Raw genomic sequence first — 18,120 nt, 5'->3', positions numbered from 1 at the left:
GAGCCCTGCACAAAGAGCCGCTAGCCAGGCAGGTCAAATCATTAGCCGCATTGAGCAGCTGGAACATAGAGGCCTAGAGAGGCTCAGTGTGTTTCTACAGCAATCACCGAGCATGAGTGGGCATTGCAGGACCCCATGTGATCACCTCCATAACACCCAGCTTGACTCTCAGATCCCAGGGCAGCGCATGGGGCTGGAGCTAGAAAAGCCGTCAGTCTCTGTGAAAGTAAGAACATAAGAACGGCTATACCGGGTCAGACCAAAAGTGCATCTAGCCCAGTATCCTGTCTGCCGACAGTGGCCAGAGCCAGGTGCCCCAGAGGGAATGAACAGAACAGGGACTTATCTAGTGATCCATCTCCCGTTGCCCATTCCCAGCTTCTGGCAAACAGAGGCTAGGGACACTGTCCCTGCCCAGCCTGGCTAACAGTTGTTGATGGACCTGTGCTTCATGAATTTTTCTAATTCTTTTTTAACCCTGTTATAGCCTTGGCCTTCACAACATCCTCTGGCAAAGAGTTCCAGCCAAAGGAGGAGGAGCAGAGTTGAATTGGAAGAGTCAGATGCAGGGCTGGCTCCAGGCCCCAGCACGCCAAGCGCGTGCTTGGGGCAGCAAGCCGCCGGGGGCGCTCTGCCAGTCGCCGCAGGGGCGGCAGGCAGGCTGCCTTCGGCGGCTGTCCTGCGGGAGGTTCGCTGGTCCCGCGGCTTCGGTGGACCTCCTGCAGGCAAGCTGCCGAACGCAGCTGACTGCTGTGCTTGGGGCGGCGAAATGCCTGGAGCCTCCCCGGTCAGATGATTATGTGTACCCAGCCCCCACTGAATACGCTGGAGAAAACCTCCCACCTTGGGCCCTGCCCCTTTGAAAACAACGGACAAACTCCCACCCTCGGCTTCTTTGAGAACCATGGTGAAACCCCCACCCTCCACCTCATTGAGAACAATGGAACTGACAAGGACAGTGTTAGAACCCAGGTCCCAGGCCTGATCCACGAGCCCATGCGTCTCCCCTCACAGGGCAGAGAGGGCATTTGGAATTGCTGATCAAGGGGGATGGAAGCTCCCAGCCCCACTGACCTTCCATGGCATATGGGATTTCTGCGTCATAATGCAAGTCCATTGAGAGTCCATGTTCACAGGGCGGCTTGGCATTGGTGTTGGTGAGAATTTTCAAAGCCGCATCCTGGGAGAGAAGGAAGACGGAGGTAAAAGCATCAGGAGCAGCGAAAGCACCAGAGGTGGTGTGATGCCTGTTGTTACTGCCCAAGTTCACACAGCAACAGAGCAACACAGGAGCAGAATTCACAGAGACTCGGCTGCTTCCCAGCACCCTGCAAGTGCTTTGCAAAGGGGCGGAACCAGTATTTTACATATGGGGAAACTGAGGCACTGAGCCACAGAGCACAGGGAGGGGAAAGACCCATCGGCTCATCTCTCCACCCCCTCGTCCCCCAGGGCCAGGGCAGGGCAGGGCTGATCCTTACAGCACTTCTTCCTGGGGGTTTGGTTTTAGCACTAAAAGTCCTAAGCGAGGGGGCCTCATCCAGGAGACGATTCCAGCCTCACACATCACACTGTCGGGCCGTTCTCCTGCTGACGGTTCTGGCAGCTGGATCCCAGGACTCCTCACTGTGCCCCATGACAGGCAGCGCGGGCCGGAGGCTGGGACACTGGGCTGGGAGTCAGGACACCTGGGTTCTGTTCCTACCTTCACGGCCCACGTGGGCAGGTCCCGTCTCCTCTCTAGTCGCCTCCCTCCCTTTGCCGGTCAGCCTGGGAGATCTCGGGGGCAGGGGCATGTGTGACTGTCTCTTAAACGCCCCCAAATGTCCTGGGCGCAGACTGAAGGTTGCCCAGCGGTGCCCCTGCCCTTCTGGACTGGGGCGAGCACCTCATCCTGCCCCGCTGAACACCAGGCAATGAAGAGTTAAGGGAGGTGCCACCCCAGCCCAGCCTCAGCTCTGCCCAGGAGCTGGCACTGCCCATGGGGAAGGTGCCGGAGGTGGTGCCATGGGCAGTGGACGGGACGAATGACTGAGAAGGGGCCCTTGGCTGTGGGACATGATGGGAATTGCTGCGAGGCTGCGGCTGTGCTCACTGCGCTGGGTGCAGCTGGGGCAGGAGAGGGGCCCGTGAACCTCAAAGGATCCAGTCTGCCTCAGTCCAGCTCTGAGGAGCCTGCTGGGATTCTCCTAACCGGGTGCTGGAGGCTTTGCTGTTCCTTCTGCTCGATGCTTGTTTCCTTGGCAACCCTCTGCAGGAACGGCAACGCCTGCACGTGGCTCTTACAGCCCTTGAAAACGTCGCCCTCAACCCCAGATTTCGGGCTCGGGCAAAACTGCCAAACGGAGCCGCTGCAGAGCGGAGGCAACGGGCGGAACCTGCAGCCGCCGAAACCTGCCCCGGGTGGGGCCTGAACTCACAGCCCGTGGGCACCCTGGAGATTCACGGGCCACAGCACGTCCCCCAGCGCCCCTCGGTCACTGTGACACCAGACTGCCTGCAAACCTGCTGGCTCCACGGAGCCCCAGCCTGGCTGCACATGCGCCTCCCACTCTCTGGGGCTCAGTTCAGGTTGCGCCCCCCATCAGGGCAAACAGCATAATGAGAACCGGGCGGTCGTGTAATCCCATTTTATGAGGGGGGCTGAATCTTGGGTCCCCCTGCTGAAATGACCCCACATGTGGCCCACTAGCCCCACCCTGCCCTGCATGAGGCACAGCAAATCTCAGGCCAGGCTGTGGATGTCAGAGCACTCAGACACTCCTCTTTAAACAGCCAGCGACACTCAACCTCCGTGGCAGAGCTGCCGCCCCCCTGCAATGTGCAGCACCCGCCCACGGCAGCTGGGTGCCATTGGCAATACGCCCACCGGATGGGCGCTGGCAGGGGGATGGCGGGTCCCAGCCCATTCCAGTATGGCCATCTGACTGGGATCCCAGGCCCTGGGGAGGCTGCCAGCACTCAGAGCAGCCCACAGCTGGGACAGAGCCCCAGTCTCCTGACTCCCAGCCCCTGAGGGCTTTGGCAGGACATCGTCCATCCCTCCCTCTGGCGTGACAAGATGCCATCACCCTCCGCACCTGTCATAAACATACAGCTAAGGGTGGCATAAAGTCCCTCCTTTACCCTCAAATAACCTGCTTGGCACCTGACCAAAAGGACCAATAAGGGAAGAAGATACTTTCAAATCTGTGGGGAGAGGGACCAGGGCAGGAAAAAAACATCTCCTAAAACCCTACCTGAAATAAGCATCTAAAATTACAAAAATTGTAAGTAATAGCAAGGAAATGCATTGGATTATCTTTTGTTTTAGCTTGTGAATTTTCCCTATGCTAAGAAGTTTTTCTAACTCTGAAGTTGAGCCTAGAGGGGAATCCTGGTTTTTCTAACTTTGAAGTTGAGCCTAGAGGGGAATCCTCTGTGTTTTAACTCTTTTTATTACCCTGTAAAATTACCTTCCATCCTGATTTTACAGAGGTGCTTCTTTTACCTTTTTCTTTATAATAAAGTTTTTCTTTTAAAAACCGGATTGGTTTTTAGTGTCCTAAAAACCCGAGTCTGGTCTGTGCTCCCTCAGTTAACTTATTGGTTGGTAGATTATTGTCAAGCCTCCCCAGGAAAGGGGGGTAATTGTGGGGAAACAGGAACTCCAAGTGGTCCTTTTCCTGAATCTTTGTCTTATTCACTTGGTGGTGGCAGCGATACCGTCCAAGGACAAGGAAGGATTTGTGCCTTGGGGAAGTTTTGAACCTAAGTTGGTAGAAATAAAAAGGAGCGGGACTTTCATCTGCGACAGCTCCTCATGGAGGCAGCTCTTAGCCCTCAACCTCCAGCACCGTGCCAAGACCCGGCGCCAAGCGCTTCGGTGCACAGCACCCTGGTGGCAACAGTAGAAACTGCACCGCGGTCGGACTCTGATAGAATCCTAACTGGAATGATGGAAGATCTGTCTTTCCTCATGCAAAAAAACGGTTACTTACCTTTCTGTAACTGTTGTTCTTCGCGATGTGTTGCTCATATCTATTCCAGTTAGGTGTGTGTGTGCGCCACATGCACGGATGTTGGAAACTTTTACCCTAGCAGCTACCCATCAGGCCGGCTGGGGAGCCCCCTGGAGTGGCGCCAATATAGCGAGCCATATAAGTCCCTGCTGGCCCGACCCCCCTTCAGTTCCTTCTTGCCGGCTACTCTGAGAGGAAGGTGGGTGGGAATGGAATAGATATGAGCAACACATCTCAAAGAACAACAGTTACAGAAAGGTAAGAAACCGTTTTTTCTTCTTCGAGTGATTGCTCATGTCCATTCCAGTTAGGTGACTCCCAAGCTTTACCTCGGAGGTGGGGTCAGAGTCAAGGAACCGCAGATTGGAGGATTGCTCTGCCAAAGGCTGCATCATCCCGAGAGTGCTGGAAGATGGCATAGTGGGACGTGAAGGTGTGAACCAAGCCCCACGTGGCAGCCCTGCAGATTTCCTGGAGAGGAATGTGTGCCAGAAAGGCAGCTGATGACGCCTGAGCTCTTGTGGAGTGAGCCGTGACAGCAGGCAGAGGGACATTTGCCAAGTTGTAGCAAGCATGAATACATTCGGTGATCCACGATGATATTCTCTGAGAGGAGACCAGGTGCCTTTCATCCATTCCGCGATGGCGACAAACAACTTTGTTTTACGGAAGGGCTTTGTTCAGTCTATATAGAAGGCAAGTGCCCTTCTGACGTCCAGAGAATGGAGACGCTGTTCCCGAAGGTCACCATGCGGTTTTGTTTAGAAAACCGGTAGGAAGATATCCTGGCTCACATGAAAGTGGGACACCACTTTTGGCAGAAAGGCCGGGTGAGGTCTTAGTTGAACTTTATCTTTATGAAAAACAGTATAGGGCGGTTCACATGTGAGAGCCCGTAGTTCGGACACCTGACGTGCGGAAGTGATGGCCATGAGGAAGGCGACCTTCCAGGAGAGATAGAGAAGTGAGCAGGAGGCCAGCGGTTCGAAAGGAGGGCCCATAAGGCAGGAGAAGACCAAGTTAAGGTCCCATGCTGGCATGGGTGGCTTCGTTGGAGGATGGATTTTCTCCAGGCCTTTGAGGAAATGCTGAACGACCGGGTGTGCAAACACCGAGCGCCCGGCCACGCCTGGGTGAAATGCAGAGACGGAGGTGAGGTGAACCTTAAGGGATCCAAAGGCTAGGTGCTGGTCCTTTAAGAACATCAGGTAGTCCAAGATGCAAGGAATCAGAGCCTGGAGCGGGGGCACCTGCCACTGAGCGCACCAGCTGGAAAACCTCTTCCACTTGGCCTCGTAGGTAAGCCTAGTCAACGGCTTGGGACTTTCGAGAAGCACCCACCTTACCGTGTCCGAACAGGTGCGTTCAGCCTGGTTCAGCCACAGATCCTCCAGGCTGTGAGGTGGAGCGACTGAAGGTCTCGGTGCAGGAGATGACCGTGGTTCTGAGAGATGAGGTCGGAGCTGAAAGGGAAAAGTAGGGGAGTCTGAATTGACAGGTCCAGCAGGACCGAATACCAACACTGGCATAGCCAGGCAGGGGCTACCAGTATGACATCTGCCTTGTCCCGGTGGATCTTGAGGAGCACCTTGTGGACCAGCGGAACGGTGGGAAGGCATAAAGCAACTGTGCCTGACCACGTGATCTGGAAGGTGTCTGCTATCGAGCCCAGGCTGTGACCCTGGAGGGAACAGAAAGCTGGGCACTTCCTGTTGGTCCGCAAAGCGAACAGGTCAACTCAGGGAAACCCCTAGGTGCGGAAAATGGAATGAATGATATCCGGACGTCTCGACCATTCGTGTGTAAGAAAACGCCTGCTCAAGCTGTCCGCCAGGATGTTCTGGACACCCAGCAGGTACGAGGCCTGAAGGTTGATGGAATGGACTAAGCAAAAGTCCCACCGAAGGAGGGCTTCTTGGCAGCGTGGCAATGCCTGGGCTCCACCTTGCTTGTTCGGATAGAACATGGCCATGGTGTTGTCTATTAGGACTGCTTCGCAGTGGCCCTGCAAGTGGGGAAGAAAGGCTTGGCACGCAAGGCGGATCGCCCTGAGCTCTCCGATGTTGATGTGCAACGACAACTCGCTTTCGTGCCATAAGCCCTGCGTTGACAGGCCCCCGAGGTGGGCCCCCATCCCAGGGCAGACGCGTCTGTAACCAGAGTCAAGGTGCGTTGAGGAGGATGGAATGGGACCCCAGCACCCACCATCCGAGGATTCAGCCACCATCGCAGGGAGTCGAGTGTGCACTTCAGGACCGTGAGGACCATTTCTAGACTGTTGCGTCCCGGTCGGTAGGCTGATGCCAACCACGTCTGTAGAGACCTGAGTTTTAGCCTGGCGTGCTGCACCACGTGGGTACAGGACACCATGTGACCCAGCAACCTGAGGCACTGCCTTGCTGTGGTGGTGAGAAACTTGGAAAGGCTGGTAATTATGCCCACTGTAGCCAGGCACCGTGCTTCCGGAAGGAAAGCGCTTCCTCGGTTTGCATCCAGGACTGCTCCTATAACTCTATTGTTTGAATAGGGGAGAGGGCAAATTTGCTGATGTTTATCATGATGTCCAAGCGAGTGAGTGTGTCCGTGACAATTTGTACCTGAGACTGGACATGTTGGCGAGACCGTCCCCGTATAAGCCAGTCGTCGAGCTATGGAAAGATGTGCACATGGTGTCGGCGAAGAAAAGCTGCCATGACCGCCATGCACTTGGTAAAGACGCAAGGGGCTGTGCACAAGCCATATGGGAGGTCTGTGAACTGATAGTGCATCTTGCCCACCATGAAACAGAGGAAACCTCTGGGCGGCGGAGTAATCGAAATGTGAAAGTACGTGTCTTTCATATTGAGGGTGGCATACCAGTCTCCTGGATCCAGTGAGGGAATGATAGTGGTTAAGGAGACCATAAGGAACTTCAGGTTGACGATGTACTTGTTGAGCTCCCTGAGGTCCAGAATGGGTCTTAGGCCTCCCTTTGCCATGGGGACAAGGAAATAGCGGGAATAGAAACCCTTGCCCCTGAACTCCTGAGGAACTTCCTCCACTGCCCCCAGGGCAAGGAGGGATTGAACCTCCTGGTCGAGGAGTTGCTCATGAGAAGGGTCCCTGAAGAGAGACGGGGAAGGGGAGTGGGAGGGTGGGATGGAACAGAAATGGATAGAATATCCCATCTGCACCGTGCGGAGGACCCAACGGTCCGATTTAATATGAGACCAGGCATGGTAGAAACAGGATAGACGGTTCAGGAAGGGATAATTGTCCGGGGCGAGAGCTGGTAGTCCGTCCTCAGGCGCACCTTCAAAACGGGTGCTTTGGGCCCAGGGGTGGCTTGGACCGTCCTTGACCCTGTCTGTAAGGGGGACAAGAGGGTCTGCATCGAGAGTATCTATTTCCTCGACGAGAAAAGTCCTGCCTGGGTCTAGATGGGAAGAGGCGTTGCTGGGTGGCCTGGGGTTTAAATGGCTTCCTTTGGTTAGCCGAGGTATGAATACCTAAGGATTTAATAGTGTTTCTTGTGTCTGTTAAGGTATGTAAACGGGAATCGGTTTGCTCTGCAAACAGGCCCTGACCATCGAAGGGGAGGTCCTGGATGGTGTGCTGAACCTCAGGCGGGAACCCCAAAGACTGGAGGCAGGCGTTCCGCCGCATAGCAATTCCCGATGCCAGGGTACGCACAGCCGCGTCCGCAGCATTGAGGGAACCTTGGAGGGAAGTCCGAGCAACCAATTTACCCTCCTCAGCAATGTTCCTCAGTTCTGTACGAGCCTCTGTTGGGAGAAGATCTTGGAATTTGAGGACCACAGATCAAGAGTTAAAATTGTACCTACTGAGGATTGCCGGCTGGTTAGCGATCCGCAGCGAGAGACCCCAGTAGAATAAATCTTTCTCCCAAAAATGTCCAGCCATTTAGCATCCTTCGATTTGGGAACAGGCCCTTGTTGGCCTTCTCTTTCTTTGGCGTTCACTGCGTCCAGCACAAGTGAGCATGGGGCAGGGTGGGTGAAAAGGTATTCATAACCCCTGGTGGGGACAAAGCACTTTCTTTCTACCCCTTTAGCTGTGGGAGGGATGGAGGCCGGGGTTTGCCAGAGAGTCTTGGCATTGTTTTGAATAATTTTATTCATGGGAAGGGCCACCCTGGAAGGCCCTTCTGGGACTAAAATGTCCACTATCGGGTCCTCCTCCTACACAACCTCCTCAACTTGGAGGTTCATATTAAGAGCCACGTGCCTTAGCAGTTCCTGAAGGACCTTAAAGTCCATCGGAGGTGGACCAGACGTGGACGTGCCAGCCACAGCCTCATCAGGGGAGGACGAAGATGACTCCACCGGAAGAGCCGGTGTGGAGATAGTCTCTTGGTCAGCCACGGGCAGCTCCTCTTGGGCGCCTGGTGTAGCCCCTACCACAGGTGCTGACTCCACGGGTTGGTCTGGGTCTGGAGGGAGGTGGCTGAGGGTCGCCTCAGGAGATCAGGCATTCGAGCATGACAATGGCCGGGCAACTGGGGGGGGGGGGCCCTGGGCCTGATGATGGGCCCAGGGGGTCCAAAATTGCCACTGGGGCTGCCAGTTGGGCGCTGGGGGATCTTGACCAAGGCTTCCCGGGCCGACTGGGGGATGTCCGAAACCCCTGAAGCTCTCCCCGACCTTCCGGAAGGAGACTGAGATCGTGACGGCCAAGGAGGGGCGGTGCGCGAATGGACCAAAGGGGGCACCGAGTCCCTTGGTAGGTGAGGGTCATGTGGGGATCGGCATCGAGAGGCTGGTTGCGACCGCGACCGGTGCCGCGGTGGAGAGTGGTGCCGCGATGCGGAGTGGTGCTGTGTGGTAGAATGATGCCACGACGAGGAGCGGTGCAGTGTTGATGAGCGGTGCCGTGATGGAAAACGGTGCTGAGCTGATGAACGGTGCTGTGATAAAGAGCGGTGCCGTGACAGAGAGCAGTGCGACGATGGAGAGTGGTGCCGCTCTAGTGACTGGTGCAACGATGGAGAGCAGTGCCGCGATGGAGGGCGGTGCTGTGATGGGGAGCGATGCGCCAATGGAGAGTGGTGCTGTGAAGCAGATCGGTGGTGGGCCGTGGGCCGGTGCCATGGCGACAGTTGACGCGGGGATCGGTGTTCCACACTGCGTCAGTCTGAACCTGGACCTCGAGCGGGACCATGTTCCAAGGGTCGGGACTGCAGGACCAGTGCTGAGAGTCTAACCGGTGCCGTGAGTCAGACCGGTACCTGGGGCGGTGCCAGGACTCGGAACGGCGCTGGGACTCCAAGTGGCATGTGTCATGGAGTCCCTGGGTGATGCTCTGGAACTGCTCCCCACAAAGCCAGTCAGGACTTTGGGGAGCCTCCTCTCCCTTCGAGCAGACTGTCTGCAGGGCAAGAAACTCACACAGCTTCACCTTTCTGAGTCTCTCCTTGGAGCATTCAGCATATGCCTCTCCGTGCACTTCCCACAGCGAGTCCACCCAGGCGGGATCCTGGGGAAGCCAGAGAGTCCTGCACCCCCACTTCACAGTCAGACGTGACTCTTAGTCAGCCAGTAAAACAGAGGTTTATTAGATGACAGGAACCCGGTCTAAAACAGAGCTTGTAGGTACAGAGAGCAGGACCCCTCAGTCGGGTCCATTCTGGGGCCCAGTGAAGCAGACACCCCCGTCTGCCCTCACTTCCTGTCTCCGACCAGCTCCAAACTGAAACCTCCTCCAGCCCCTCCTTTCTGGCCTTTGTCTCTTTCCTGGGCCAGGAGGTCACCTAATCTCTTTGTTCACCTTTAGCTATTCCCGTGTAGGAGGAAGGGCCCCAGCCATTTGTTGCCAGGATACAGGGTGTTGGCCATTTATGTACACTGGAGACTTAAGAAATGCACAGGGGAAACTGAGGCACATACACAGTATTCAGAGGAAAGATTAAGAACAGTCCCACTTCGTCACAGCATGGAGATGCTGGTCTGAGGGCTTCCAGTCCGAACATCGCCAGTTTACCTTTGGATGGTATCGGAACTTGGGTCGGAGCCGGTGCTGGGACCGGGGGCACCGGAGCCATCGGTTCAATGAGCCCTCTGGTGGCCTCAAAGGTATCCGGGGTGGAAGGTAATGTGATCTCTTCCACTTGCATGGTCCCTTAGAGGCCTGGTTCGAGGCTTGCTCGGTTGGGGCCGGAACAACTGCTACGGCCCTAACAGGGGATCCTCCCAAGGCTTGCTTCTTCCCAGCCACCGGGGAATGGGAACGGTGCCAAGGCCGGTGTTTTGGGGGCCTGGGAGATTGTCAGTCCCGAGATGAGCGCGGGAACTTCTGTGGTGCCGTAGATGGGTGTCAAGTTTCCTTTCCCACTCTGAGCTTTAGAGAACAGATATGGGGACCTGCATGTGCTCCCCTAAACTGAATTACTAGCTTAGATCTGGTTTTGCTGCCACCACTCCCAGATACTAACTCCCTTCCCAAGTACTAACTCACTTGGTGGGGGCAGCGATACCGTCCGAGGAGAAGGAAGGATTTGTGCCTTGGGGAAGGTTTGAACCTAAGCTGGTAGAAATAAGCTTAGGGAGACTTTCATGCGGGTCCCCACATCTGTACCCCAGAGTTCGGAGTGGAGAGGGAACCCTGACAGCACCCATCCCCATCCTTCCCCCTCTGCACCCATCCCCCCACCCACTCCTTGCCCCCTCTGCACATTTCACTCAGGTGGCTTCCAGCTGGGACAGAGCCCCGGTCTCCTGACAACCATCCCTCCCTCTGGCGGGGCAAAGTGCCATCCCTCCACCCCCTCCTCACCCATCCCCCTGCCCCTTCCTTACCCCCTCTGCACCCATCCTCCACCCCCTCTTTCCCACTCTGCACCCGTCCTCCCACCCCCTCCTTGCCTCCTCTGCACCCATCCCCTCCCCTACCCCGCACATTTCACTCAGGTGGTTTCCTCCTCCTCCAGGCTGCCTGGGATGGGCAGGGGAGCACTTGGAGCACCAGAGACACCGTCTCCGGATGCTCCGTTCCCACTCTCAGTGCCACCGCAAGTCCTGCTGGCCGGAGGAGCCATTTCAGGAAAATCCTGCTCTGCCCCCATAGCCCAGGCTGGAGCAGGCTCAGTCGCTCTGTGGCGAAGGCGCGTGCAGGCCGGTCAGCACATAGGAGGGGATGGAGCAGGCGCGGTGCAGAGGGGATTCCTCGCAGAATAATGCTGCCAAACTCCAAGCCTGTGCTGGGCATGTGGGTCCTGCCATTCCCAGGAGTTTCCCATGCAGCCAAATGTGGACTGCATGTCATGGGGAAAGCAAAGGGCACCTCCCTGACCCCAGGGCGACTTCCTGGCCTAGGGTCGAGTCTCTGCTCCCAGGCTGGGAGCTTCTCAATTAAACAGCTTCATTTTATCATGGGAAAACTGAGTCTTTTCCCCACCTCCCCTTCTGAGCAACTGCTGAGCTGTGTTAGCTGAAATGCCTCAGAAAGTTCAGCTTGAGGCCAACCCTCGGCTGGGGAAATTTCAGGCCCAAACGTTTCAGTCTGACAAAGTTACATGAACTGAAAACTTATAACGGGAAGTGCCAAAGAACTGTAAGTGGAGATGGTGCTGCCAGCCCCACAGGTAATATCCCTGTGCCCAGGAGTGGGGCAGGATGGGGTGTTCCTGCTCCCTGGATACACCGGGGATCTGTCCCAGGGCCTGGGCCGTGTCTGAAGGTGGCTGGGGAGGTGTATCCCAGGCCTGAGTTTGCTGGGATTCGCTGCTGGATGCCAGCATTTCTGGGAACATCGGAGCCAGTTTAGTCCTTTCAGGCTACAGAGGAGTGTGAGGCCTGGCCAGGCACAACCCTACCTTAAACAGGCTGTAGGCGTCAGGCTGAGGGGGAGTCCAGCTGCTAATCCCTCTGCGACACCTCCACCTGGGACCTAAGCCGTGGCAGTGAGGAACTAGACTCGTAGGACCACATGACTCAGGCTCTTGCACTGCGTCAGGATAGTCTCCTCGGGGAAAATCCGGGAGCAGGTTATAGACCTAAAGACAAACACACACGACATCAGCCATGAAACCAAGACATGAGCTACCCCAGAGCCAGCTCCTGCCCCTCCTCCCATTAACACATCACCCCACAAACCTCCGCTCTCGCCCCAGCCTCATCTCTAGCCTGGACACCCCCCACCCTGCCCAGCACCCAGCCCCATCCCCCATGTGGGTGTCTGTCCCTGCACCTCCCCCCCAGCCCTAGGAGAGGGACCCGCGGCTCCCAATGCCCTGGGAGAACCTGGGGCAGGGGGAGGGCTGCTGCCCCTTCTCGCCGTGGGGCAGCGAATGGCTCTTAGTGCCCCTCCCCCACTCTGTCCAGATCACAGAGGGGCCACGTTGAAGGCTGGCCCTGGGGCCACGGCTCACAGGGATACGTGACTCAGCCCCCGCCCAGCGAGTCCCGTCTCCTGCTGCCCCCCGGGGCTTGGGAGGCTCCACTCGCCGTGTGCAGAGCCCGGGAGCCCCTGGACGGCAGGAGCCAGTGACGGGCTGAGTGCAATTCGGTATCGTCAACCAGGCAGGGACAACTCCCACAATGCACCTGGCCAGTTGTCCACTGCTGTACATGGGGGCAGGGAATTCTCCTGCCCCCGCCCCTGGGGACCAGCTCTGCCCTGGAGAACAAGCTCCGGTTACCCCCGCCATTATCTCAGCTCCGAGCTCCATGTTCCCAGATGGAGCCAGGGGGAAGGGGTGCCAGGAGGGGAGCACTGCACGGGCTGATGGGAGAACAGGCAAGCGGGGACCCCCCAGAGTTAGGGGGTGACAAGTGCCATGGGAGCAGCCCTCAGACGGGGAGAGGTGGCCTCGAGGGGTGTCCCCCAGTGGCCGTGCATCGCCCTCCCTGCGAGGGGGAAGGACTCGTCGGGAGGGGCCGGCCGAGCTGCTCTGGACTCACCGTGTCGACGCTGAGCTCGGCCTCGGGCTTCATGAGCAGCACGCTCTGATCCACGGCGCGGACGGCGCACAGGGACCCGGGGGCAGCCTGCACCCGCAGCTGGAGCTCTGAGCCCGGCAGGGCCCGGTCCTGCGAGAAGGCCAGCTTCACCTGGCGAGGCACAGCGCGTCACAGGGGAGGGGAGAGACCCCCGGGGCAGGGGGAGACAGGCCCGGGGGGGTCAGGGGGCAAGGCACCGAGTGTCACTCCGGCCCCAGGCCCGGCTGGCTGAAGGGCTGGGGCTTTGGGAGTCCTGCTGGGGGTGGGGGGTTGAGGCAGCTCAGGCTCATTCAGCGCCCCCGTGGGATGGCTCAGGGAGCTGCAGTTATTCATAGACACCCCAGAGCGATTGAGGTGGATGGGGTGCAACGACCCTGGCACTGCTGTGAGGCCAGGCAGGGAGGGGCCGGGGGCACCCAGCCATGCCCCTGCTCAGGGCTCCGGTTATGGGGCAGGGAGCGATTCCCCCACCCAGAGGCTCCTCCGCCCTGAGCACCAGGCTCACCTTGTTCGGGAGGCACTTGGCCAATTGCAGCCGGGCGCGGTCAGCAGCCATCTCACCATCGGGCAGCACCGTGTAACCCAGCACCTTGGCAGCGGGCGCCAGGTCAGCGCCGACGGGCAGCTCCACCGAGAAGGAGCCCTTCAGCCCTAGGGACGTTGGGAAACACCCAGGGGAAGTCAGGCCCAACCAGCAGAGTCCCCTCCCCCAGCCCGGCCCCTGCTCAGGGGGCTCAATCCCCAGTTGTCCCCTGGGCGCCCCATATCTGCACAGACCCCTCCCCTGCCACTTACCAGCCCCTTCCCTGAGGTCCAGCCCCTTGTGGAGGATCCTGGCGATGGCTCCCTTGGCCACGACCTGCAGAGGAGGAGACGGGAGTCACTGAGCTGTGTGATGCTGTGTGGAGTCTGGGAGACACTTTATGGTATTGTTGATACCAACATTGTAAAATTGCAGGGAATCTGGCCAGAGATGCCATGGAAGGGGTCTGTGGAAATGGTGCGATTTGCCAAGTATGAGGATCTTGTTTCTATCTTTGGGCTAGTCTACACTTACCAGCCGGGTCGACGCGATGAGTTCGACTTCTCAGAGTTCGAACTATCGCGTCTAATCTGGACGCGATAGTTCGAACTCCGGAAGCGCCGCGGTCGACTCCGGTACTCCACCACTGCAAACGGCGGTGGCGGAGTCGACCTTGGAGCCGCGGACTTCGATTCCACGGCATCTGGACGGGTGAGTAGTTCGAACTAGGGTACTTCGAATTCAGCTACGCTATTCACGTAGCTGAATTTGCGTACCCTAGTTCGACCCCGCTTCTTAGTGTGGACCAGCCCTTTGTATCACCTTTGTAGTGTGCTCTAGGTCTGTGTGGTACATCTGGATTTCTAAATTCAGACTGTGGTTCTGGGTGACACCCCCAGACAGACTGGCATCAGCACTGCCGAGCCTGTTCGATGGCCCATCACAGGTCATCAGCCCGACAGTGACCCCATTGACAGGAACTAGGGGATACAGCTTAGGAGCCAGCAAGGCACGTGGGGCAGGCTGGTGGACAGAGAACTCTAAGGCTTTTCCATGCCACGTGCTGGGCAGCTTGTGTTTGAGACAAAGGAAGTACCAGCCGCATGGCAAAAGAAATATAAAGGGCAGCTGCATCTTCTCCATTTTGTCTCCATTCCTGCTTCTTCCCTCTGGAGTAACTTTTCTACAAACGAAGCTCTGAACAAAGGACTGAACAACCCATCCAAGCTGGGGATCTGTTCCAGAGGGACTTTCAAGCCAGCAACTCACCAATACTGCTCAGAACCTGACACATAGACTTTGACGTCTCTGTTTGTATGTGATTGTTTTACCATTTAACAACTCTCTTCTTGTTCTTTCTTTTTCCCTTATAATAAACTTTTCGTTTTAGACACTAAAGGACCGGCCCTTGTAATTCAAAGGAACCGTTCGATTCCCCAATGCTCTGCTGTGGGGTCACAGCGCTGACTCCGCACCTCCTGCTCACAAATGCGCGCACACACGCACCTTGTACTCTCTCTCTCTCTCTCTCTCTCTCTCTCTCTCTCTCACACACACACACACACACACACACACACACACACACTTTAGTCTCCCAGGACGGGCTCACCAGGAAGATGAACTCCAGGCTCCTGGACCCGTTCCCCAGGGCCTCCCTAGCAATGACGTAATCCACCTGGAGCTGCTGGGCCTGGTCGCAGGGCAGCTCCCCTCCCAGCCCGCGGATCTTCAGGAAACTCTGGCTCTTGGAGTAGAAGGGCTCCAGGTGACGATGGACATCCGGATAATGGGGAGAGAGTCTCCCATACACAGAGCTGCGAGCCACCGGCTTGAAGCGCCCCTGGGGGACAGAGAGAGCGATGGGGCTCGCTGGGGTGCAGAGCACCCAGCGCAGGACAGAGATGGAGCTGGGGCAGGCCAGGCTCTGATGCTGCCGGCTGAGCTCACCCCTATGGCCCCCTGTCCTGCGTCCGTAAGAGTGATGTGGAAAACCCCAGCGGTTCCAATGGGGCAGCCCGACAGCGGCAATGGGGCAGCTCCGGAGCTGAGCTGCCCGAAGGGGGCGACCTTCCTAACTAAACCCTACCCCAGATATTAATGAGAAGACAAGTGGCGGCACTAAGATGCTGTTTGCTTCACCCCATTGATGGCTCTGCTGGTGGGGTCTGCGCCTCCCCCACCCACCATCTGTCCTGGCTATTCAGCCTGCAGGCGCTTCGGGCAGGGCCGTTTGCTACGCTGAGTGTGTGCAGCACCCAGCACCATGGGGCCCGATCCTGGCTGCTCCTTAGGCACCACCGCAATAAACATCAACAATCACAGACACAGCAACAGAGGCTGGAGACCTGGGGCCCCACTGGGGCTCGGAGGCTCGTCACTTACCCTCAGAGTGACCGTCCCAGTCCAGTCAGAAGTGTCCAGCTCGAAGGAGGCTCTGCCAGACTCATCCGTCAGGAAGGTCTGCTTCTTATTCTTATTCTTATTCCCAGAGCTAACAAAGAGCCTCAGCTTCTCATTCTTCAGCGCAGAGCTACCTGCCACCTTCAGGAGCATCTGAGCCGGGAGAGAAAGGGGGAGACGCACAACTCAGGGAGCAGACTCCTGGGAGAGTGTTGCCCACCGGGGGCTAAAGAGCTGGCTGGGGGCAGAAAGGGACAGTGCGATCCAGCCCTGAGATGCTCTGGGAAAGCCCAGGGCTGGGATGGGTGTTGGGGTGAGGGCTGAGGGGGCATTAGCAGATCTGGGAAGAAGTTGGGGCAGGACTGGAATAGCTGGGGGTGCTGGGGTGAGCACCCCCAGTAACAGGTTGTCTGACCCCTTGACTGAGCCCTCCCTTGGGATGTGGGACTCTGCAGTCCAGCCGCCCCCAGGCCCTGAAACCAGGGCCTCAGATCTCCCAGCCCCCTTGCTTTGCTTACACACATTCCCTCTGAGTCCCAGCTGGGCTGTGGCCAGGTTGGGCTTTAAGATTAACACCTTAGGGACAATGTGGTAGGCAAATAAGGAACCCGGGTGTAACAAAGGAATTTCTAAACCACAGTCACGTAGACGGCTCAAGAGTTACAGATCTTTGCCAGAGAACAAATTTCCCGATGTGCACCCTTCCCTAGTCTGACCTCACCCTGCCTCTGACTCTGGGGTTTGTCAACAGCTCAGGCTGGGCAGAATCCCTCCTGGCTTGTCTGTCTCCAGCCAGGCCTTCTGGCACGTGGTGATGGTCGGCACGGCTGCACAGAGCAGCACCCCTTCTTAAGTAGAGCCTCTCTGGACCCTTCTGCCATGTGCTCAGCTGGAAAAAAGACGGTTACTCACCTTTGTAACTGTTGTTTTTCAAGATGTGTTGCTCATATCCATTCCAGTTAGGTGTGCGCGCGCCGCGTGCACGGTCGTCGGAAGATTTTTACCCAAGCAACCCCCGGCGGGTCGGCTGGGTCGCCCCCTGGAGTGGCGCCATTATGGCGCCGGATATATACCCCTGCCGACCCGACCGCTCCTCAGTTCCTTCTTGCCGGCTTCTCCGACAGTGGGGAAGGAGGGCGGGTTTGGAATGGGTATGAGCAACACATCTCGAAGAACAACAGTTACAAAGGTGAGTAACTGTCTTTTCTTCTTCAAGTGCTTGCTCATATCCATTCCAGTTAGGTGATTCCCAAGCCTTACCTAGGCGGTAGGGTCGGAGTGAGATGTCGCAGAGTGTAATATTGCGGAGCCAAAGGCTGCATCATCCCTGGACTGCTGAACCAGGGCATAGTGAGAGGCGAAGGTGTGGACCGAGGACCAGGTAGCTGCGCGACATATCTCATGGATGGGCACGTGGGCCAGGAAAGCAGCAGATGAGGCTTGAGCCCTGGTAGAGTGGGCAGTGAGGTGGCTCGATGGAACATGAGCCAAGTCATAACAGGTGCGGATGCAAGATGTCACCCAGGATGAAATCCTCTGTGAGGAAACGGGTAGGCCCTTCATACGCTCTGCCACCGCGACAAAGAGTTGGGGGGTTCTGCGGAAGGGCTTTGTCCACTCGATATAAAAAGCGAGTGCTCTGTGGACGTCTAGGGAGTGCAGTTGTTGCTCTCTGCGCGATGAATGCGGCTTCGGGAAGAAGTCCGGAAGGAAGATGTCCTGGTTAACATGGAAGGCCGATACCACTTTGGGGAGAAAGGCCGGGTGTGGTCGCAACTGCACCTAGTCCATATGGAACACAGTATATGGAGGGTCCGCCGTGAGAGCCCGAAGCTCGGAAACTCGTCTTACCGATGTGATGGCCACAAGGAAGGCAGTTTTCCAGGACAGGTAGAGAAGGGAGCAAGTTGCTAATGGCTCGAATGGGGCTGACATAAGTCTGGTAAGAACCAGGTTGAGGTCCCAGCTCGGGGCGGGGCGGCGTACCTGGGGGTATAGGCATTCCAAGCCCTTGAGGAATCTAGATACCATAGGATGCGAAAACACCGAGCGGCCATTCTCCCCTGGATGGAAGGTAGAGATGGCCGCCAAGTGCACCCTCAAAGATGATACCGCTAGGCCCTGTTGCTTAAGAGACCAGAGGTAGTCCAAGATGGTGGGGATGGAGACCTCGGCGGGAAGAACGTTGTGCTCTCCACACCAGCATGTGAAATGCTTCCACTTGGCCAGATATGTTGCTCTAGTGGAAGGTTTTCTGCTA

The 18,120-nt window shown here is 57.1% G+C and overlaps 1 protein-coding gene across 5 annotated transcripts in view; it reads right to left on the bottom strand.

Annotated features, from left to right (window-relative positions):
- LOC123356523 (alpha-2-macroglobulin-like protein 1) overlaps positions 1–18,120 on the bottom strand; it is a 125,659-nt gene that overhangs the window by 24,126 nt on the left and 83,413 nt on the right. For 3 of the 5 annotated variants that reach the window (XM_044999856.1, XM_044999860.1, XM_044999859.1), the window contains 6 exons: positions 15,070–15,300; positions 13,733–13,796; positions 13,443–13,588; positions 12,899–13,048; positions 11,812–11,991; positions 1,075–1,180 (listed from right to left, as the gene is read on the bottom strand). In XM_044999856.1, the coding sequence (XP_044855791.1) occupies positions 1,075–1,180; positions 11,812–11,991; positions 12,899–13,048; positions 13,443–13,588; positions 13,733–13,796; positions 15,070–15,300 (877 nt within the window). Of the gene's footprint in view, positions 1–1,074; positions 1,181–11,811; positions 11,992–12,898; positions 13,049–13,442; positions 13,589–13,732; positions 13,797–15,069; positions 15,301–15,842; positions 16,014–18,120 lie in introns of all 5 variants that reach the window. The other 2 variants (XM_044999858.1, XM_044999857.1) reach the window with 1 other exon arrangement.

The sequence above is a fragment of the Mauremys mutica genome, chromosome 25, assembly GCF_020497125.1.
Source record: "Mauremys mutica isolate MM-2020 ecotype Southern chromosome 25, ASM2049712v1, whole genome shotgun sequence".
Classification (NCBI taxonomy): domain Eukaryota; kingdom Metazoa; phylum Chordata; order Testudines; family Geoemydidae; genus Mauremys; species Mauremys mutica.
This window is presented reverse-complemented; position numbering and strand designations above follow the sequence as displayed.